Genomic DNA, 23,170 nt, shown 5'->3' on the forward strand with positions numbered 1-23,170 from the left:
GCAGGTATACCGCCGGATGTCGTTTCTATAAATTTATATTTACCTTGTACCGATCGACAGGGACCATTATTTTACAACGGGAACAACAACAGCAACAACAGTTGCAGATCGCTAACGATTATTGATGATCGATATAAAAAAAACAAATAAATTGAAATAAAAATACTTTCCACTTAAAAAAATTACGATCACCTACTCCGTAGCCTTGTACTCGCATTGGATTCGTGCGACGCAACCGACTCTCGATAATGGAATACATTTGCGAAATCCGGGTTGCAAGGCGGACATCGGATGCCGCGGGTTCGCTAAAATCGCGCGTTTAATATTCAATGCGTATACATCGCCCCTTGCTCGGGATTCATTATGATAATGATGAGTTTTTTTCATTTTTTTTATTTTTTTCTTTTTTCATTGTAACGTTCGATGTAAAGTTTACCGAAGAATTTGCTCAGAATTTAAATAATCCCTCACCTCGAACAGCAGCGTTGAGACGGTCCAGATTCGTGAGAGTCAGCGGTACCGGTCCAAAATGCATGACGACTCTTGCGAGTGTTTCCGATTTCGATTTGTCGGTAACCGAAGTATCCGTGGAGGCTGCACGTTTCCCCATAAAAATTCCGGTGTAGCTTCTTCTGACGTAAGCACTGCATGTATCGTTCAGAGTCAAGTCCACCGTTGAATTGAGCACACCCTTGATGGCCCTCTTTACGCGTACGTGCAAAGCGCCGTTTCTCAGTTCCTTTATTTTCCCCGTGAATATGTAGTCCGCTTCGTGAACTTTTTCGAGAAAGGTTGTCTCGTTTTTCACAGCAACCGTCAAATTTGCGCGACATTCGAGCAGCTCTTTCGTCGTGAGTCTTCCCATCGCCCCGACAACAGCTCCGCACAAGAAGAGCAGGGCCAAAAATCGCCCCCTAAATTCACCCATTTTTTTCTGTTTTACTTTCACGAATCAGAGCCGCGACATCGGGAGTCGGTTTTTTTTTTTTTTTTTTTTCTAATTCAACGGCGGAATATCGCCGCCGAATTGATTTCCCAATCGTAACGATAAATCGGCGGATCTCCGGAGCCGCGTTTCGAGCCCTAAGGGCATCAACGTCTGATCAGAAACGCGTGTCACAGCTGAGATTATGCAACAGGTTGGCGCCGTACGTCCCACGCGAGTTTTAGCGCGACTGGTTAACCGTTTTAACTAACTCGTAAGAATTTATTCGAATAATGTTCGAGAGGTGTATCCGTTTAATTAACGAATTTGGTAGCGCTGACTGCTGCGTTTTGCTTTCCTCGAGTTCATCCGCACTTCACTCGCTCGTCTCATCGGCGATGGAAGCGAAATCTTCGGAGGGAACTTCCGAACATCGCGAGGCAATTTCCACGAGGTTCGAACTTTTCCACCGATGTCCTCGTTACGTTAATTCCACCGGTCCAGCGGTGGTCACAATTGCATCTTCTTTAACTGCATTCGGACCGCACCGGCGATTAACTTCGTTTGTTATTTACGCCGCCTTAACTCCCGCGTAAGTGCAATTCTTAAACAGTTGAGTTAATGGTACGGTATAAATGTCACGAACACAAAATACGTCTTGCATAAATTATATTTTGACAAGATGAGGAGAAAAAAATTAACGACAAAAAAAAAACAAAAAGAGAAAACGAATCGCCGGAATGATTTTTTTTTTCTTCAGCAGATCGCACGTATATTTTCACCACTCCGCGAGATCCGACCGCCTCCGCACAACGGCCGATCGCTCAGCCCTCGAGAAGGCGCGGGAATTCGAAGGCACACAAAACACTGTTCAATTGACGACACTGCAAGGGCGGAAGGTCGATTCGATCACTGACCTGGTCATCGCCGACGACCGGAGAACCTTTACGCCGATCGAACCGCCGCGTTCCAGATTCTCGCGTCAATACAAACGAACGAATCAGTAAAAGGAATCGCGCGCGCTCGTTCGAATGTGTCAACGCGTCGGTGACTCGGCTAGAGATAAACTGAACGTTGTTTGTAAGAGCTGCGGCGTGGTCCTGCACGAGGCTTGCAGGCGATAGAATAAGCGAGGAAAAGAGTCGGTGTGGTGAGCGAGATGAAGCGAGGAGGAAATAAGTGAACGGTGGTGGTGGTTGGTTGGTGGTAGGTCGCGTGGAGGCACGCGCTGAACTGAGGGCGAAGCGTGGACTCTGCGCCTACGTCAGGGCGTAGGCGTAGCGGCATGGGACCCGATTGTACGCGGCGACGGAGGAGGTAAAGAACAAGAACAAGAAGAAGAAGAAGAAGAAGACGAGGAGGAGAAAGAAGTGGAAAAAAAAGGTGGAGGTTGAGCTGGAGGTGGAAGAGGACAACTCCGGCTCGACGTCGGAGAGTCGTTGCGAGTCCGGAGAACGCCTCGACGCCGGTCCGATCGGAAGACCCTTCGGACGACGCGTCTCCGATGTGCACCTATACCTGTAACGGGTGTCACCTTTATCCGCACTTATCCGATCCCGGGATCGCGCCGCCTTACCATATGTACACAGATATCGGTTACCTATTACTCGGACAATACGGCTCCGCGTAGCTTATCAAGATTTCCACATTTGGGGCTCTTGTAAATGTAGTTCCACCGTACCGAAACGTCACGACTGTACGCGATACCACCAGAAGAAACTCGATATTCTCACCGTATCGACGACCGTCCGAGATACACGCCGCACGGATTTATCTCCGGCGATCGTCGATGCATCGGACTCTGTACGGAATCGTGATAGATCAACCCCTCCCCCACCCCCCCCCCCATCCTCCTCCACCTCCTCCGCCACCCTATGGATAAAATTATATCACCTCTCGCGCGATTATAGGAACGAAAGTAATCCTCGATCTCGAATACGTGTACTCGATAGATTGATGACCTCATCGTCGTATTTTGTTCCGTCACACCGAACAAACGTGTCACACGGCACATGTATATGCGCATGTTTCAAGTCGGGTCCGAATGAAGTCTTCAAGTGTGAATGCATGATGTTAATTATTGTTTTTTATCCAGTTGTTGTTTTTTTCTCTCTCTCTCTCTCATCTTTTATATCCTTCAAATTTATGTAAAACCTAGGCGTATATTTCATTAATATTGATGTTTCGAAACCTAGCGAGCGGACGAGCGCGGTGCCCGTAGCAATGGCAGCGACTCGTATATAAACCTATGTATAATATGACCACACGGTCATCATCGGGAGGCGCAATGTACGCCTAGCAATATCTCACTTGGGAAAGGGTTTACGACAACTTCGTCCCCCAGCGATCCTTACGGGCAGATTACGCGCGCGCGCGCGCGCGCGTACGCGAGGAAGCCACAGGTACGTCTCACGCGAAGAAAAGAAAAAGGATATTGGAAAAAAAAAAAAATAACGGAGGAGAGCAAAAAGGAAAAAGGCGAAGGAAATAAGAATGAGATACAGCGCGGCAGTGCCGCGGGTCCTGAATATCAACCGCGAACGCACGCCGACGTCCTCGCAGACGCTCGCAGACTCGGGTGAAAAATCAGCAGCTCCTCCTCATTATCCGCCCGTACCGACGCTCGTCGTATTATAAATTCATTCGGATCTTCCGCGAAGATGAATACGACCGGTTAGCGGTAGTCCATATTTTGATATCCCCGCAACTCGGGATTCGATTAGTACCACTTTCGCGGGGTATAATCGCCGCGTGGGGGGGCTACGTCGGATGGCCGACGGAAAGAGGAAAACTCGTCAACTGCGACGAACTCCCGCGGTTCCTCGGCTGTACCGGGCGAATCGAAGAAGCGTGTACGTTCGCCGCACGAGCATCCGGAGGATATCCAACCGGCTACCGCTAGCCGCGCGTTCCAGTATAACCCTTTCAATTTTCAACAGCTATAACTCACCGCCCCCCCCCCCCCCTCCCCCCTCCACCCCCCATGCGGACCGCGGCGCTCCACCTTCGGCGAAGAAGAGGATCATCCGGCGCGGGATCTCCGCGTTCCCCGTCGCTCGAACTTGCACAAGTCCGACTCGTGTTTCGTCCTGTACGTATGCGTGTACTTAGCATAAGTCTAACACTCGAGGCGCTCTCTCATCGTATTTCATGGAGGCTATATACCAGGTACTCTCGGGCGCGTCCATCTCCCTTTTCGATTCTCCTCTCCCTCCGCCCTTTCTACTCCTTTTTTCTCTTTTATCGCCTTTCAATTCTCTTATTTTCCTCCTCCGCCTGCCGACGATGTGGATAGGTATTTGTGCCAGGCCTTGTCAGCCGGAAAAAGGGCTCATTTACTCGTTTGTAACTTATCGTCAGAGTGACTTATTGCCCCTCGTTGGTACTTTTCGAACCGCGAACCGGCGAACCAGCGAGGTAATTCCCTGAAATTAAGTGTTCGTCTCTGCGGTCTTACTCGCCTCGTCTTCCTCCTCTTTCTCCCCCCCCACCCCCCCACCCCCCGTACCCTCCCGTACCCTCCCCCGCCGTACCGACGTAAATTCTGGACTCTCCTTGTAACCGCTCGAATCTTCATCATCCTCTTATTCTCTCCCCCGACTCCCCCGACTCCCCCCACCCCCCCCCCCCCTGCATCGCTCGCTGCATACGAACTGCGATGCGTTGCGTTGCGTTTTTCCCGCGCCAAATTGCCCCGCCATGTACGCGTAATGTATAATCTAATATGCGATATAATCACACGCGCGTATAAGTGGGGGACGCGCGAGACGGACGTGAAAACGGACAGGTGCTTCCCGACCCTAAATCTAACTCGACGTGACACGAAATGAAGTCAAGATCCTTTATCCTTGGACCACTTAGAGAGCCTTGCGTTGCACCGTAACGCGGCCCGGAGTAAAGATTTTTATCTTCGGTTTGTCAGTGTTTGGTGTTTCCCCCTTTTTTTTTTTTTCTTCTTTTTTTTTGGTTCTGCCCAATTTTTTTCTTCCTTTCCTCCTCTCTATTTTAGCTGATGAGCCGGTTTAGATATACACACGGCGACGAAAGTGTGAGCGAGAAATATCGAGATCTCCTCCCGACAGCGCCGCATCATAATTATATATGCGCACGTCCCGCATTAAGATCAAGAGAAATAATTAATAATAGCGTCACGAATTTCGTATCAAATTTTTTTTTGTTCTTTTCTTTGGTTTCGTTTTTATCGTTTCTTTTTTTTTCACCGTTGTTCGGATGGGAACTCTCAACGCCTTCGCGAGTGAAACTCGTCAATGCATTACGGCGCATCGAAAATATGCAAATATAGGTGGGGGTACCGCCGCTCTTCGGGATCCCCCCCCCCCCCTTGAATTAATGGCATGCCACATTTCTCCTCCTTCTCTTCGACGATAAAAGGGCCGATGTGGGTACGAAGACGTCGGAGCAGAAAATCGGTTAGAAAAAAATCGAACAAAACGAAAAACGAACAAAGAAAGAGGAAAAAAAGCCGGGGGCGCCGCGGCGCTGGACACGCTTATAATTCTATGCCTATACGTCGTCGTTATACCTCCGCAGCGCCGTTCGGCTAATTACAGATCCCTGATTACTGTTGCCGCAAACACATACGCGCACACGAAACCCAGGGCTAATAAAGAAAAAATAAATTAATAAAGGGTAATATCTACCGGTCGTGATCTCCCCCGCAGCCAAAACGGTGTTTATTAATTTATTGGGAAGTGATCTGATAAGCGAAGATTCGAACGAACTCTTAAACGATCGTCTACAAGAACGTTCGTCATTCGCGCTTCGTTAGCTCCCTTTTATCTTCCATGTTTTTTTTTTTTTTTTTTTTCTCATTCAATACGCACTCGGCTAATCGCGTCTGCCCAAACCGTGTGTTCGTTACGGGTTTCGAGTGATGTACGTCGTACGTTTTGACGCGTACGAGTCGCAAGGTAGCCCGCTACTCCACTGATTCCGCGTTCTTCGTCCCGTACGACGATCGGTAATTACCGATTTGTATGCCTCGTATAGAAATAATCCAGCGGCACCACACGGCGCGGCACCTCGAAGCTCCTGAGGAGGTCGCGACGGGGGTGGAAAAGAGGGAAAAAACAAGGGCTGAGAAAAAAGCAAGGACGATGAAGAGATGAATAGAAATAAAGGAGTGAGAAATGTAAAAAAAATAAGGACAGCGCCGGGGGATTACATCGCTTCCGCGTGGGTATAAAAGATGGAAGACTCGAACCGCCTCTGCAATTCTACTATGCAACGTGTACATGACTTACAATAACGTGTATAATACGTAACGTGGTTCGCGTGTTGCATCTGCTGCCGCTGCCGCGAGTCCGAGTCGAGCCGGAGAAGTCGCGAGACGATCATTATGTGTAACACAGATATATACAAGATACTTTTTTACACCTCGGTTCAGCGTATATATAGCTGTATATAGGTACTCCTATATGTATAGTGGGGCTCGTGATGCAACCCCGTGAGTTACCGTTTGGCGGAACGCCGAGTAAACTGCAGCGGCAGTTTCAACGCGTGGGCGATAAAGAAGACCCTGTATATCTCCGGTATTTACATTTCCTAGATAATAGTCGCCGGCATTGAGAGCTAATTGGACGAGGAAGAAATACCGGATTATACGCGTTTTCCTATCGGCTCGCATTCGAAAGAATAAAATCTATAAATATGCGCTAAATCCCCGTGTATACCGTACCTAGATACGGGCGAAGCGCAGAACCAGAAATACGAATCGATACGTCCATTCATTCATTCGTTCGCGTCCATTCATGATACGATAAAATAATCCACTCGTCAATCTTTACCGAGCGAATATCTAAACCTAGGAACAGGTTTATCCCGATGTGACTCATAACGCGGCCGATTATCCCGCCGCAGTTTTACGACACGACGTTCTTGTATATTACGATTTTTCCATCGACGTCGCGTCGCCACCTCAACCACCGGCGAATATCAAATCTAGGATATTGCGTATAATCGCGATATAAATTCCACGATATTACCCACAACGAGAAACTCGCGGGATTCGGAATCGAGCGGGCATTCGAATCGCGGAGCGGTTGAAGTGCGCGACGAATCTTCAGCGAAGCTCGTCCCTCCTCGTGACCTCCGAAGACGAGACGAGATGCGAGGCGATGATACTTTGGCGTGGTCAAAAGGCTAATGACCTTGAAACGTGCGGAGGAAGGTCGTTTGTCACTGAGCGAGGCAAAGAAATAGAATAACGACGGGGAATGAGAGGTGAAAAAATTTTTAAATGAAAAAAATAAAACGGACGAGAGCAAATAAGTCCGGCGAAGATTGTGACAATGGTATAAAAGGGACGGCTGTCCGTTACCGGGAGATAGCTGCGCGTGATGCGTTTCCTTTTTGCACGTGGTAATTTGCGATGCGCGAAAAAAATTATACCCCCGTTAAAGTATGACGTGACGTGTGAAGAAAAAAAAAAATAAAAAAGGCTTTTGAAAAGTGAAGAAGCGGAAAAAGAGAAGAGAAAAAAAAAAACAAAAAGGGGGGGGGAAAAAGCAATCCTATTCAGATCGGGTTATACGGTACATTTTCTCTGGGAAGATAGTTTTCGCTCCGCTCATCTCGCGCGTGATGCACCGCGTCTCGTATACATACATATACTCCGAAGAATGCGCACTGACAAAACGATATCCGTCAAGAAGTCCCCTGCAGCGGCGTTTTAAAAAGGTCGAAGATTCGAGTCTCGTACAATTTTTCATCTCATTCTAGGCCGTTGCACGACCAAATCGGATGATGCTTAAAATATGCTCCACCCATTGTGTCTGCCCTATGCCAACTTATTAATTTCACATAGCACGTGATATACATACGTGATATAAATAATTCCGACTCCCGACCCCGCTTACCCCCGGGGAAAAAGCTTAACCCGAGATTTACGAGGGGCCTCGCGGCCCGAATTCAAACGGTGTACAATGGGGAAATGGTTAGAAAATTAGGAAGTTGCACGAGGACGGGATATTTACCCGTGTCACCGAACCGTCCGGACGAATGTTTACCAACCCGACACCAATTCACATAGCGTTTGTCGTACCACGGGAACGGCAGAAGCTTATACCTACCTGCGGGGAATGTGACGATAAATATGGGTGTGCGTGGATTTTGGTACGGACGGAGATGAGAGAGAGAGAGAGAGAAATTCAAAGAGACCAAACGGAAGTCACTAATTCCACTAATTCCCGATCTACCGAATGATTATTGTTACCGCCATCTTTCGAAGACGGGGAGCGCGAGCCGCGGACTCGATGCAGCGGCGGTTCGGTCGGGTGAAAAAAAAAGTAATAATAAAGAAGTAACGACGGTGGACAAATATGGGTTGGGTGGTACATTTGCAGAAGTTCCGGTTTCACGTTTGTACGCGTATCTCATTAGACGACTTCTCTCGGTGTCTCCCACGCTGCGCGCACTTCGTTCGCTCCTTCGTTCGTTCCTTCGTTTTCAATGAATATATCGCCGTATGTACCACCGCGGTTTCGCGTCATTTGGTCCGACGCCGATCTCGCGCTTCCACGCCTGATTCGACCCCGATATCGTATCCGAAGATTTTATCTCGATACTCACAGCCGTTTCCGCACGCGCCTTTAAATACACGTACCGCATAATTATCGTCATTCTCGTAAACGAGGCGCGGACAATTTTCACCCACGATAATTAAACCGCGTGATTATTTTACCGTCGCCACGTATCTCGTCGGGGTGTTGTGAGGTAGGATTCATTTTTCTCCAACTTCGATTTGCGCGAATTCGGCGGATTGTTTGCTACCAAATCGGACGCGTGCGAGAAAAAGAAAAAAAAAAAAAAACAAACAGAATTTCGAAACGGCGCGCGAACGAGTCGAGACAAATAGGTGCCTCGCCGACGGAGGCGGACGTTGACGAGGATCTATGCAGATATCGCCGCGGGGCGAGCGAAAATAGTTAAAGCTATCCGCCAGGCTCCTCATCTCGGATCGATTTTATGGTATACTAACTTCGAAGTCCAACTCGCCAACCGAAAGGTCTGAGAAGTAGATAAAATGAATCGCGATGAAAAATAAATCTTCTTTATTTTTCCTTTTTCCTTTTTTTTTTTTTTGTTTTTGCTTTTCCCACAATTCCACAATCTCTCCCGATAGATTTCTCACGGGAATGAAAAAAACTTGGGAAGATTCAGCGACGATCGAACAACGGCTATTGTAGCACCACCCTGTATGGATATTTTTAAGGTATATTTATCGTACCCTCCACCACATCAGAGCGTCCCACACACGCACGCCGGTACACGTCCGCATATACCTAATGGAATTTTTGTGTAAAGAGTGACCACCTCGCCGAAATAAAGCGTGAGACGTGGGTGGGTGCAAATTATGACTATATTTCGTATCCTTCTCTTAAATTTCGACTGAATATCTTTACTCCTCGAAACTCGGCCCGGGTATACATATATATATATATATATATATAAGAAAGTATCGCGAATGGTTCCCAATTCTCCGAACGTAAAAGCAACTATATAAGCCACGGAGATACCATATAGGTTTACGTATATGGTTCGCGAGACGTTACCCCGACCTCTGGTTACACACATATATATACGCAATATATATATGTATACATACGCGTATATACTTAACAGGAGAGAGAAACGTGGGGGCGTTGGATTTTATCCGTAAACAATTTTCTGGCTTTTTATCTCCTCTCTGAATCAAAAAAAAAAAAACAACGCTTATACGTGACCGCAACGAAGCGACATTATATTACGTGTAAAGGTATACGTAACGTAGGTACGTAACGTACCTTCCCAACGACGCGGAGCGTTAAACTGAACAACCGCGTTCGCTCGTATCGTGCATAAGAAACGTGTCAACCGTATACTAGTGTCCCCGTAGGTTAAATAGACGGGTACACGCAATGATATTATTCGCGATGGGTGACGCGGTGACAAAGAATAGTCGAGCGAGGATCGCGGCGGGATTATTCTTTGGTCGGGAGTACGTATAAGGCGCGTATGAGATAAGGACTTTATAACAGCTCGGCGATGCGATTCAGCGGGAGCAGCGGCGGCGTCGGTAAGCGACAGCGGGAGCTGCAGAAGAAGCGACCGCGGAGATTCCTTCGGGGGTTTATACCTTGCCGCCGGAGGCGAAGGACGCGTGAGGGCCAGGGGGCAATAAATCTTTGGTCAAAGTCACGCCTCGCGGGGCAATACGTAGGTTTGTATACCTCGGTTGCGCCGTTACAACGTGACGCGCCATCGCCAACTTCGTCTCGTTCTCGAAGCGAACGCGCGCCCCTCATGCAAATTCAAATCTGATAGGGCGCCGGCACTCTACACGGCTCTATTACTCGCCACTTATCTTCACTTGTTCACCGATTTTTTCCCCTCCCCCCCTACCGCCCTCCCGCCCTCCCGCCCTCCTTTTCTCTCGCTCGAAAAACCCGATGAAGTTTTCAGACTCGGACTCTCGAACTCGAACTCGACTCACCCCGATAACGTAATTGGCTCAGAAAATTATCTGATTCAAAACCCACGCCCGAAGAGATCCCCGCAGTCCCAGTCGGCTACGCGGCGAACCGATCGCGAAACACTCCTCCCCGGGTTCGGGTTCCAGTTGCACGAGGTGTCAATCCAGCGAGACTCCCCGATCGTTTGTTCGTCCGATTCGTTTTTTCTTACGCTCGTCGAGATCCGTCGCCACCCTTTCGAATTTCGGGAGCGAGTCGAGAAGTTCGAGGTCGAACGTTCTCCAAGCCGCACGCTGGCGAATCGCGATTTAGACGCCGCTGACGTCCGGAGGTATCGGCACAGGTGTGCGGAGAAAAGCGTCGATAAACGCGAGATACGGCGATTAGGTGGTATAATGTCAGTTGAACGTGAAAAGAAGGAAAGAAGAGGATATAAAACTCACCCCTGAGGTCACGCGGAGTGACGGACAAATGCATTATATTATATTGTATTACCATAGTTACGTAAGAAGCTGCACGCGAGATTTTAATAGCGGCTGTTTAGTCGGGTATGATATGACCACTTAAAAAACGTTGAAACGGGTAAAAGGGAATCCTGGATGTAAAATAAGACTCGACCCTATGGAATTCCATTAAGTATGTAAAGTAGTGTCATATCTGGTGGCCGCGGTTATAAAAAGCACGCGGGTTTGCCTTAGCGCGTGCGACTCTTTCCCCTCTTTCTTCCAAACTCTTTTTCTTTCTTTATTTCTTTCTTTCTTTCTTTCTTTCTTTATTTCTCTCTTTCTTTCTTCTCTCGTTTTTGTCGTTCCTTCGTCTCTTTAAAGGCTGATGCAGCAGCGGAATCGTACGACGAGCAAGTTGTGGGTGGATCCAAGTTTCAAAAGAACTTTAGAGAAAAACTCTCAGTTTCCCAATCCCTGAACGGCGCGTACACCACCGCTGCTTACCATGCTCTGCCTCCTCTGCTCCTGCTGCTGCATACTTCGTTCGCGATAACTCTGGCTATAAAACCGACTATCCTATACTCGCTATCAAACTTCTTTTACTCGTGAGAAGAAATCTCTCCAATCCTCCCACGGCGTTATTATACTCCAGAGCTGATAAAATAACGATGACATCAAAATTAAACCAACCGTCTCAACTGCGATTCGAACGATTTTATGAACGGTCGAAAATTTTCCACGATTTTACGTACACCTTGAATTCGCTTGGAAATGTCGCGAAAAAATTCACATTTTCCATTTTTTCTCTCGTTCGATGTCCAACAAATTCGAAAACCGAAAATTCCGAAAAATCAGTTCATGTGAAAATGGCAAAAATAAATTTCGACAAATTTTTTCGTCCTACTCCCTGATGCGAGAAAAAAAAATTTATTTCGTCATCCGGGTCTCTTCTAAAGCGGGATCGCAGGGAGATTGGTTTGAGAAACCAGCGGGGAAAGAACATTTTTAGGAACATCGAGCTGTTTTCAAATAACAGGATCGTAACGCGTGTTGTCGGGTTTGTTTAATCTCCGTAATGAAGTGCTTATTATAGTCCTGAGGTTGAGTGCAATTAAGAGAGAAACTTGAATATAAAAAGCAGGAGGGGGTGGAAATAATACGATTCCTCGCACGGGGATCGTAACATAAGGTGTTCGTAGTTATCGTGTACCGGATATAATATCGAGAGAGGAATACGTGTCTTTCGGAGTACGGAATAATACGGTATGCGGGTATGAGTAGGTATTAAAGGTGTACTCTCTCGCTCCCTCCCGGCCCTGTGTGTATTCGTGTAAATCTCACGCACGTAACGCGTGGGAGAGCCACGCGACCAAACGGGTTCCTCTCTACGCAGTGGTCGTACGAACTAAACAGACTGTTGAATATTCAAAACGTTTCCGAAGGAACGGAACGCGGCCATATCTGCTCCCGCCGCGTCGTGTCTTATGGTTTTCCATTCCTCTTTCCGATGCACCGCGATTCCTCGATTCTTTTTTTCTGTTTTTGTTTTTTTTCCTTCATCGTCGCCGTTCCAATTTTCCAAATCGGGGGCGAGTAACGCGAACAAGTATACGTTCTCCAGATCGTCCTTGGTCATGTGGGAGGGGGGGGGGGGGGGGGGAATCGAACGACGAGAAAACAGCAGCAACTACTACGGGGTATCGGATAACAACGCGGAGTTATTTGCACCTTTATTACGAAGAGTTTGTAATCTCTCTCATTTATTTTAAAGACTTTGGGGTTTTATGACCGCGGCAAACGGTGCAGCGAACGAAACTGCGGGACGCATTTCGCAGGTAAGTTTGTCGAGTTGAGACACTGGCGCCCGCCAAAGGTCCGCGCGCAGATCGCGATAACAATAATCGCCGAATCATTAAGCTTCGCTGGTATTTCAATTAATTTATTCGTTATCTATCTCGCGCTCGGAAACGAGAAATAAAAAATTTCTAATTACGAAAGATCGCCGAAGAAACGATTCCCTAGCGCGGACGCGCGGCCCTTCGTTGTTACCTGTATAGGCCCACCCGAATACATCTTTTTTTAATTTCTTCTCTTTTCATCTAGATAATAATAATACCGTCACGTTTACGTATCATATCACGTCAAGCGTGATTGGCTGCGTTGGTAAAATTATAATAAGGATACCTGTGCCCCGCACAATATGATATGTTGGCAACATGAACGTTGGACAAATTGGAGTCTCCGGGGTCGACGACGTAGGCGCCGACTGCACTGACATTTTTCTATGCGTGCGATGTCCGCGCAATGTGTAAATTAGATAGTAAATTTCGTCACGAGGAATTAGTCACGGTGCGACCGAAATTAAAAGAAACAAAAAGAAAGAAAAAAAAAAAGAGAGAAAAAGGAGAGGGAAAAGAAGAGGAAAAAGAAATGAAAAAGGAAAAGATTTCATGAGACCGTCGCAGCGGTCGTTGAGCGACGGTTGACGCCTGACGGTTTTAATGGCACGGCGAGAAGCGGTAGGAAAGGGTGTAGGTGGTAGATGAGAAGTACAAACATCGTGAATATAAATCTGTAGACGAAACGGACTCGTCCACGTAACGTACCACATTCGTAAACGAGAAAAAGGAAGACTCGACTCTCCTATACATACTACTTCCGTACCCAAATAGAGGAACGCATTTATATTTAACACGTACTACGAGGTACGTATACGTAGGCACTCATACGCGACTAGATGAAACACATTTCTGAATAAATAAAACGCAAGTTTTACGTGAGTGCGCATACCCGAGCCGTACGATTACCGGACGAACTATATAACGCGACACATGTATTGATATGATCGCAAGATTTCGAAATACCGTACTTGCAGGTGCATGGTTTACTGTGTTTTTTTTTTTTTATTTTTTCACCATAGAGCGACACGTACACGCGGTACACGTATTTGCCTCAAATATTGGACGTCTACTTTCTTCTGCAAATATGAAATCGCTCCGTACTGCAGGTTACAGTACGTACAGACTGAGGAGAGTGAAAAACACAAAAAATGATCGAAAAAAACAAAATTCAAGCTTCGTCGCGGAGCACGAGGTATGGGGGCACGTTTCCACATGCTTCGAAAGGGTGAACCTGTACGAGCCGGACTTTTTTTTTTTCATTCATTTATTTATTTTCTTCTTTGTTAGGGGTAGGCATTTTACGGTGTGGCAGAGTTTCTCTCGCGTATGAATGCAACGAATTGTTGGTTATAACGTCATAAATACCGATGCACTGATTTTACGGAGGCGTTGCGTTGTGACGCATCAAGAGATTTAAGGATAAGTGAATGATATTAATGGATTTTGTAACCGACCCGCCTCCATATTTCACAATTAGATTCAAAACCTCGCGCTCGACAATGGATATTTGGAGTGGTGGTTGATTTTCACATTCGAATTTATCGACGGTACATATTCCTTTATTTGCCGGCATTTATACAAATTCTCATCACATTACAAGTTCGTACCGTATAATTATTTGTCTTTTCAATCACAGAATAATGTATTCCTGATGACATGACTTCAATTGCAGATGATCTTCAACATATGGCGGAGTGTTTCTTGATTTCGAATCGTGAAATATCGTGATCTCTGAACCCGTAGTCTGTCTTTCGCTCGTATAATACATATAGCTGCGCAGCAATAAAATAATTTAATTGTCCTTATAGCATTATCATCATTATTATCGCCATAATTATTGCCATTGTCATTGTTATTATCGTTATTATTACCACCTATTCGTAGTGTTCGGTTCTTTCGATTCCCTCTCTTATTTTTATTCAAAGCCAATAATTAGGAGGATCCGGGACCGTCTTAATTTATTACCCACTCCCAGCAGCGTAAAGAACTTGTAAATGGAAAGATACGCGCGATATTTCATGGGAGAGGTATCGAAATATTCCGCCATTGTTCCAACGAAATTAAGATAATATTATCGCGTTATTTCGGTATGGGCGATACCGAGACGCAGATACCCAAGGAAAAAAAAGAGAAAAATAAAGAAGGGAGAATAGGGACCCAGGACCTCGTCCACCTTGTACGGTAAATCAAACCGCGAGTAATCCAATAAAAGAAGAATCGAAATAAAAACGTATTTAAAAAAAAATAAATAAATAAACAAACAAAAAAAAAGAAGAAACTCTGACAAACTCCGAAGTAGTTTGCCCGTGTCAAGTTTTAATCGACGAGTGGCGAAGACTAATTGACTATAATTCTCGCCCACTTATACAGCGTGCAAAGAAAAGTTGACGACTACGAGTGGACAAGTTTCTGCTCTGAATCGAAGGTGTACGGGTTGTATATATGTGTTATATGTAAATAAATGAGAATAAAAGAAACGCGGAGAGGGAGAAAAAGGAAATTACCGAGAAATCAGACGAATCGAGTATCAACGGCGCCTCGATTATCGCGAGGCATTAAATTCTGTCACGCGAACTTCTTGCGGTCGCCCGGCCGAAGCGAAAAGATTAATTCGAGGAAAAATAAATGGGAGGGTGAAACGAGATCTAAAATACAGCGAGTATAATTCGGCGAGAAACGCAGCGAATAAGTATATCGTGCGTGTGGTACGCGTACATTTGTACCTTTTGGGATTCTAAGGAAATCGAATTAATATTCAATCAGCTACAGATAACGGAATATTGGAAACACGCCTCTTATCGTAAAATGTCCCTCCGACTGAGATAAGAGTAACGAATTAATTAAGTCATATTATATTATCGTCATTTGTTCTCCGACCCGTAATCGCCCTGACGAGACTTTTTCGAATCTCACCTCCTCTCGTCCCGATCTCTTTAATTAATTTATTTATTGTTTTTATTTCGTTTTTATTATCTCCTTTTTCACTCGCATCGTAAGTCCGAGGGCGACTTTCTCCACTGAAAGTCGGACCATATAACGTAAGCTCGTGTCGTTACACACGATTCTCAGCCGGCGTAGCTGCGTTTTGTTTCGCCATTGGCGATTTTATTTACTTATTCTTATTTTATTTTGTTTTATTTTTTTTTGTTCACCCCACGGTCGTTTGTCGTTTGTTCGCATCATTAGAGGCTCGCGTGTGCCAATTTGCCACGCCCAGATACGAGAATTCGCACCTTCGACCGCGAGATATGCGAAGCGAACGGGTCGGTCGTCCCGATGCAGCGGTGCGGAGTGCGCGGCGGTCCGATCGCCAGGCCTGCAGCAGCTTTTTACTTTACACTTTTTACTCTTTATATATACCCTTTAACCACTCTCCGAGAATTTTTCGTCCTCCTTCTTCGCTTCTACTCATTTTCTCTCTCCGTCTTACTCCCTCTTATCAACGCCTCCCCATATACGCGATGGAATATAAGCTCTTCATTCCGAGAAGAAGTCCCGCGAACCTCGACCCGAGCCAACCGTCACTTCACGTGTCGTCCGTCCCCTTAATGGAGCTCCTCGTAATTCCGCACGGACTACAAAGAAACACCGAAGTAGACAAAAATTCGGCTCCGACGTTACGAACCCTCGAATTCTTCGCTTCGATATACCGCGTAACGCGCGTCGCCAAATTTTTTCCTCCTCAAATATCAATATCATTAGCGAAAAGTAAAGAAGCGAGGAATACCCCGTTCCCGCTGGGGCAGGCTTCCGAAAGACCCTCGAGAATATTCCAAGAATTTCAATCGAAATTTTTAACGGGGTGGGACGAGGAGCCGAAACAACGTCGAACAACCCCGGCAATTAAACTCGTTCGAGCCGCCAGCGACGTCATTTCGACGTCGGGCATCGCTTGTTGTCGATAAATCGACTCCTAAAAAGACAACCGTGAAAACATGACCTCTGGCTCTCCCGAACCCTTTTCTGGCTCGCTTGGCTTCGGCCACATATTTCGCCTCACCTTTTTTCTCCTTCTTTATTTTCGTGCAACAATAATCGCGGACGCGCATTTGAATTTAGAACGAGAAAAAAAAAGTCGACGCCGTTGCCCGTGATTCCGGGCGTACCTCAGGGGTGTAAATTTTGAGTCTCAGCCGGAGATTTTGGGGAGAAAAAAAAAAAAAAGGGATTAAAATTCGCTGCGACGTACGAGTTGCGCGGGTGCGGTAGGTGAGGTGATGATACAGCCGCGTATCCAGCCGGTGGATATATCCGACCACCGGAGTGAGTTTCAGTCGAGTAGAAGAGGGCCGTGAAGAATGTAGAGTGTAAAAAAGGAGGAAGAAAATGCCCTTGCCTCGTGACTAATTCTAACCGAACGAAAATGGCCTCGCCCACGTTTAAAAGAAGCAACGCACGGGCTCGGCGCCTCTCTTACCCGGTTAGCTGATGGGGTACCCATATCCGAGTTCTAATGGTGAAGGGATCTCGAAGCAACCTCCGTAAATCTGTACCTATACACGTTACGGAGATGAGAAACAAAAGACAAACGCCGGGACGTTATACCTCGTACAATGGGAACCGGAAACCCTACGCCGTATACGCGTACACCACGACTAAGTTATATATATGTGTATATATACGAGTATCGTTTTATGCATCCCGGTCCAAAAGCTCCGTTCGCATTGTACGTCTGTCCCCGATAAGCACTTCCAAATGTCAAAATCTCCCAAAGCGTGTCAAACCCGAGCTCCCTCTTGTTATCGCACTAACGAATGAGAGTTCGAACCCCCGATAGTTGGAGGGCGTAAAAAAATTTGAAGAAAAGATGGAGTCGTTATTTTGTGCAAAAAAAAAAAAAACAAAAAAAACAATCATAAAACGCTACGGAGAGCACGCGCGTACGTATATTACACGTAATATCCGCATCTCCGGGCTCGTTTTTCGGGGATATATATTTTTTCGGATAATTTCTATGAAACAGAGAGAAACTTGTCGGTGGTCGCCTTTGACCTGAGGAGGTAAGAATTACGGCCTTACCGGGGACCACTGTACACGCGTATAGGAGGCGTATACGTTCCATCCGCGACACTTTACTTCCCAAACATATTTAATTATGATTTACGTCGCCTTCTTTTCTGGTCGCACGAAAAAAGACTGCGCGCGGCACAAGCTCGCGTTAACCACACGAGCAGCTCACGTACGTACGTTACCCGCATGCCTGAATAATAGGAACACGCACGCGAGTCGCATTCGACTCTGTAAACGAAGGTACGATGAAAATATCAGTCGTTCCAGATTATGATTTTTCGGCGGATCGTTATACGGGGTTCCGTAGAAGTGAATTAGCCCCGGGGCCGACGTTGAGCGCTCAATTTCAACCGGATGTTTCTTAAGCTCGTATCTGGATCAGGCTGCATATTTTCCGACGAGTTACGTTCCCGTAACCGCTGGATGCTCGATAAAAGTGGACGTAACGTATTCGCCGGGCCCACACCGCGATCGGTGGGTAAATAGATGTGTACGTATAATTTTAACGGATTTGGTTATAAATTAACTTTACCGATCTTCGTACATTTTTTACTGCCTTACCGCGGACCCGACTTCGATTTCTAATAGACACTTTTACATTATTATTCCGGGGAGACACGAGTAAACGGGCGTGTATAATTATTCTTTATAGTTTCCCGAGGGGGTCCGAGCTCCGACTCGTACGTATGAAACGAAAATATTTTCATAGTCCGAATAGGGCCAACGTCATCGTAAACATTTTAACCGTCAGAATTGCGATCGTCAGATTTATAGATTCGAGATCCCGACACCGAATCGAAAAAATATTTATTTACTACCGCCTATAAAAAATTGAATTCCCAAAAAAGGGCCGATTTTTTTTTTTCGGTAATTCCAAACGCACAAATATGGAATCGAGTCATACCCTCGTCGGTGTTTTACCTCTACCGTTTTTTGCATTCCAGTTTTCTCGACGGTATCTCAGCCGGTCTATATAGATAAACTTGGGTGTGTAAAAGAATTTCGAGTCCGTGATATCCAACCCTCGAATTTCTTTATACGGTCGAGGGGGAGAGCCGGCTCGTGTCGGGTAACGTGATCGGTATAAAACTGCCGCTGCCGTTGCGTGGAGAGGGCGTAATAAAAACATACAGGCATACACGGTGCAGATGCAGGAACAAGTGGTACAATCGGCACCGGAGATCTCAAACAAACGGCAACATCTGTACCATCTAGGATCGGTAGTAGAAAGAGAGTATCGAGTGTTGCGCCGGGAAGGGGAGGGATCGGAACCGAAGAAGAGGAAGAAGAAGAAGATGAGGAGGAAGAAGAAGAAGAAGAAGAGGACGACGACGATGACGAAAAGGAGAGGGAAGATCTCGATGCGCGCGTGCAACGAGCTGCCGTTGCTCCAGCCGATGCTGCCGGTGGTGCACGTGTTCGAAGAGAGCGGACCCGCGAAGCCCCAGGGCTGTCCCGCTCGTAAAATCTCGAGTGTGTGCCGGAGAAATATTGTATGTGGGTGTCCGCGGTCCCACGCGTCTAGGTGGGGCCCGCCCGGTCATTACATATATGGTAGGTACAGTCGTGGAGGGCCTCGCGCATCATGGGAACGTCATACCGATTCGTTCGCCGAGTAACGAATTATCGCGGGAATCTAATCGGTACGGATCCTCCACCTCCTCGATCCCAACTTCACCGTGTCGGATTCCGGAACATTCCGAAACCAACGAACGTCCAACGACCGCAAATGGCCCTCGACGCCAAATTTCGAATAAATCGGTAGAGCCGTCCGAAAATGGCGATCAATTCGTACGGCATGGTGAGGCGACGCGTTGCGGAAGCCGTTGCGTCGGCGAACGGTAGCGGAGTGTATAAAACAATTAGTTTTCTCACACGAATCGCGCGGCGTTAATCCCTCGGTGTTTACACGCGTTTGCAACACCTGCGCATACGATATTATACGGCGAAACTTGCATATACCGTACATGTTCCGCGAGAGCCGGCGTGAGCGAGTAACATCGGTTAAAGATTGAATCGCTCGCGGTTGCTCCGACCCTCGAGAAATTTCCACCGATCTTTACGATCGGAATTCGGTTGTTTTAGGTCCGACGTTGAAAGGGGAATGAAAATATTTACCCGTCGCCGTTAATGGTTATCGGAACGAAGCTATCGACGGAGAAAATTTAACGACTCGTTGCGCGCATCGGCGGGTGTCGGACGGATGAGAAAAAATTTCACCGACGAGTGTACCGCGACTTTTAAACGTATGTAGATTGCAGGGCGGGCTAAGAGAGGCTTGTCCCCAAAACTTCGCGTGCAAGATTATACACTCGGAATCTCCTCGCTGTAACGGCCCGGCCCGCGCACCAAAAGGGGAGAAATCGACGGGTAAGAGAAAGATTAAAAAAGAAATCGGGGGAAAGAGTAAGAAAAAAAAAAAAAAAGGAACGATTCGCCGGTACGAAGGCGGCCGTACGTAAGTGAGTGATATTAACAACGCTACACGTGTACCGTAAACCGTTCGGGAGTTTCCATTTCAAGCTTCCGGTTCGAAAACCCCGAGAGCCCTCGTTACGAAGGTGTTCGGCTGACGGTTTTCGAAAATTTTCGTACAACGTCAGACGTTTTGCAGAGGGTGTAAAACTGAGCGACGTACGCGTGTGAAATTTATACATGGACGAGGATAATTGCGATCGGTGTCTGTGATTCATGATTCATTACAGGGTTAATTTACGCCACGGGTTGGCAGCTACACGGTCTTACGCAATTGGAATTAATAATAATTGTGAGACAAGCCGCATTCCGGGCGTTGGGTATATATACGGTATCTGAAGTGGCGGTCGGCGATTGCGGATCAAAGGGAACGACATCCGAGAGGGAGTGAATTGCGTGGCGTTGCGCCCGGTGTGATGCACTTGGTCGTACGTATATATATGTAGATATATACAGAAACGAAACTTTTCCAAAGTGCACGGTATCGTGTATCGAAGAGCGTCGCGTCGTAAAGTCGAAGGGTATGAGGAACGACGGGGAAACAGCGAAGGGAATAAAAGTTTACTGGAATCATAACAGGGCGGAGTGCCGCAGACTGCGCGGAGTTAAAAAAGAATCGATCGAAGCGAACGAGGGAACGAACGCTGCGGAGAACGTTGAAAAGAGCGTTCCACGATAGTCGTTTATTATTGATAGTTACATGGCCGCAAGGCCAGCGGGGCATGTTCGAAATTAATTTTATACACGAAGAGAGTTTCAATATATTTGGCCGGTATAGTGCATAAATCAACGATCGAATGCATTAGCTTCAACGGATCTCCGCGCACGTATAAGCTCTCCGGCTCCACGGTCCCCTACATGCGATCGGCACTTTCGGACTCCGAAAGCTTCTTTTCTCCTCGAACCGATCGCGTCATTCCGTGTAACCTACAGTGTTTAAAAGCGCGAGCTTGCTCCGGGATCGGTGGACGCCCACGCCCTCCCAGCGCGAATTAATACTCGAAGATAAAGAAGACGAAGACGAAGAAGAAGAAGAAGAAGAAGTGGAAGGAGCGGAAGGAGAGGGATAAGGAGAAGGGACTAGTCGGTGGTACCCCGGTGGGAGGATTTCATCCGCGCGCCAACTGACAACCTCCGGGGGCGAGGCGGCGAAAAACAATCGGCGATATAGCATAATACCCAGCTATACCAACTCTGCACTCCCTTTCTCTTTTTTTTTCCCCTTTTGTTTTGTTTTGTTTTGTTTTGTTTTTTGTTTTTTTTTCGAAATCTCTGCAGAAGGAGCTGAGAGGCCGGGCTTAGAGATAATCCGGCAAAAAACGTGAACCATGCACAGGACTACGCGATGGAGTAAAAATTTGAGATAAACTTTATGGTATACGCTGTATACGTATAAGCCTTTGTGCATCGCGACGTTAGCCGAGGGAAAATACGCGTCCCGTGAATCGTGTCTCGCGAAAGTTAAACCCGGGTAGACTAGATCGTTGGATAAAAAATGCTGAAAAAGTATATATATCTACGTACCCGGGTATATGTATATACGTATAATGCAGAAGACGACCTTCTTTTGTTTCAAAGTGGTTCGCCGGCTTCAACGGGGCGAGAGAGGGTGCAGTCAGGCGCAAGTCCCAATTACGGCGTAACTAATGCCTTCTTGCTCGAGGCGCTTTTCAAAATTCATCAAAATAAACTTCGCTGACCGTTGAGGAGATAATTCATCCCTCGTACACATTCTTTAATCTCTTAAACTTCGGACGTTACAGAAACCTCTCTTACGAGCGTCAGCTTTGTTTTCGACGAGGCGACGTGGTCCAGGTAGCGCGCCGCTCCGGAATCCGGATCGGACGAACGACATACGCCTCATTTAAATAGGGTATTCAGCTATCTTCGCATGTTCGTGCATAACTCGCGTTTCGAGTAGAATACGCTCCGGGTTAATCGGCGTGACATTCCACGAGAGAGAAAGGAAGGGAAATCGAACAAAGAGGAAATAAAAAAAAAAAAGAATCAACGGCCGCACCGTTGATTTTGAAAAGAGCTAAACAAACGAGTGTAATTCAGACGATTGTAGCCGCTGCGTCGCGTGAATTCTTATACCCCAATAAGTCACGATATAAACGCGGATGTTGCACAGGACACTGCGGATCGGTATTGAATTCGAAGAATTTTTCAGTTTCATTAGCCGCTTTGTAATTATATTGTAATATTCGAAGGTCGATAAATCAGATTCAAGAATTTATACGAGTATGTTTGATTAATTGCTTTTTACATCGACGATATATAATGACCCCACTATCGCCTCACATGTTTATGGTACATCGGAATTATGACCTTTGATTAAACGATTTTTGGAATACCTCATTATACGTATAATTTCGAAAAAAAAAAACGGTTGATCAGAGTAGCTAATCGGAAAACGAAAAAGATAGAAAGCTATACCGACTTTTTGATAATTATTTCTTCATCCCAAACGAATAAAAATTTCCACGCGTCCGACGCAATCGATCCGCCGATCGCGTTGACCAGAGGAAAAAATTTCCAACAACCATTTTGTGCAACATGCTAGAAATGAAAGATCCGTAAGCATGTAACCCGTACAGATACTTTCATTCATGCACGTAGTGATGACAGGTAATTAGTAAAATTTCTTCCTTCAAAGTACGTATATACCCGCATACCGCTTGTTGCATCGAAGCAATTCTCATTCGGAGTGACAGGTGAAGAAAAATTACACCCGATGCTACTTCAAAGTTACCTCGTCGTGTGCAAGAACCTCTGGCCATACGTACGTACGTACGTACAAGTTCCCGAGTCGAGGACGCATTTAGTTGGATATATGTAGAAATATGGATGTAAACTTGCGGCACATATTTCGTCGTACATCCATATGCGTTGTAAATTTTCATTTATGCTCGTATATATAGATAGGAGTCGAGCGTA

The 23,170-nt window shown here is 46.4% G+C and overlaps 1 protein-coding gene across 3 annotated transcripts in view; it reads right to left on the reverse strand.

Moving 5' to 3' along the window:
* The window catches only part of LOC105684182 (agrin-like), a 237,606-nt gene extending 235,568 nt beyond the window's left edge, over nucleotides 1-2,038 (reverse strand). For 2 of the 3 annotated variants that reach the window (XM_048648849.1, XM_025746566.2), the window contains exon 1: nucleotides 472-2,037. In XM_048648849.1, coding sequence (XP_048504806.1) covers nucleotides 472-928 — 457 coding nt within the window. In that variant the 5' untranslated portion in view covers nucleotides 929-2,037. Of the gene's footprint in view, nucleotides 1-471 lie in introns of all 3 variants that reach the window. The other variant, XM_025746565.2, reaches the window with a different exon arrangement.
* Nucleotides 2,039-23,170: the final 21,132 nt, after the last annotated feature.

This window comes from Athalia rosae, chromosome 1 (genome assembly GCF_917208135.1).
Source record: "Athalia rosae chromosome 1, iyAthRosa1.1, whole genome shotgun sequence".
Taxonomy (NCBI): domain Eukaryota; kingdom Metazoa; phylum Arthropoda; class Insecta; order Hymenoptera; family Athaliidae; genus Athalia; species Athalia rosae.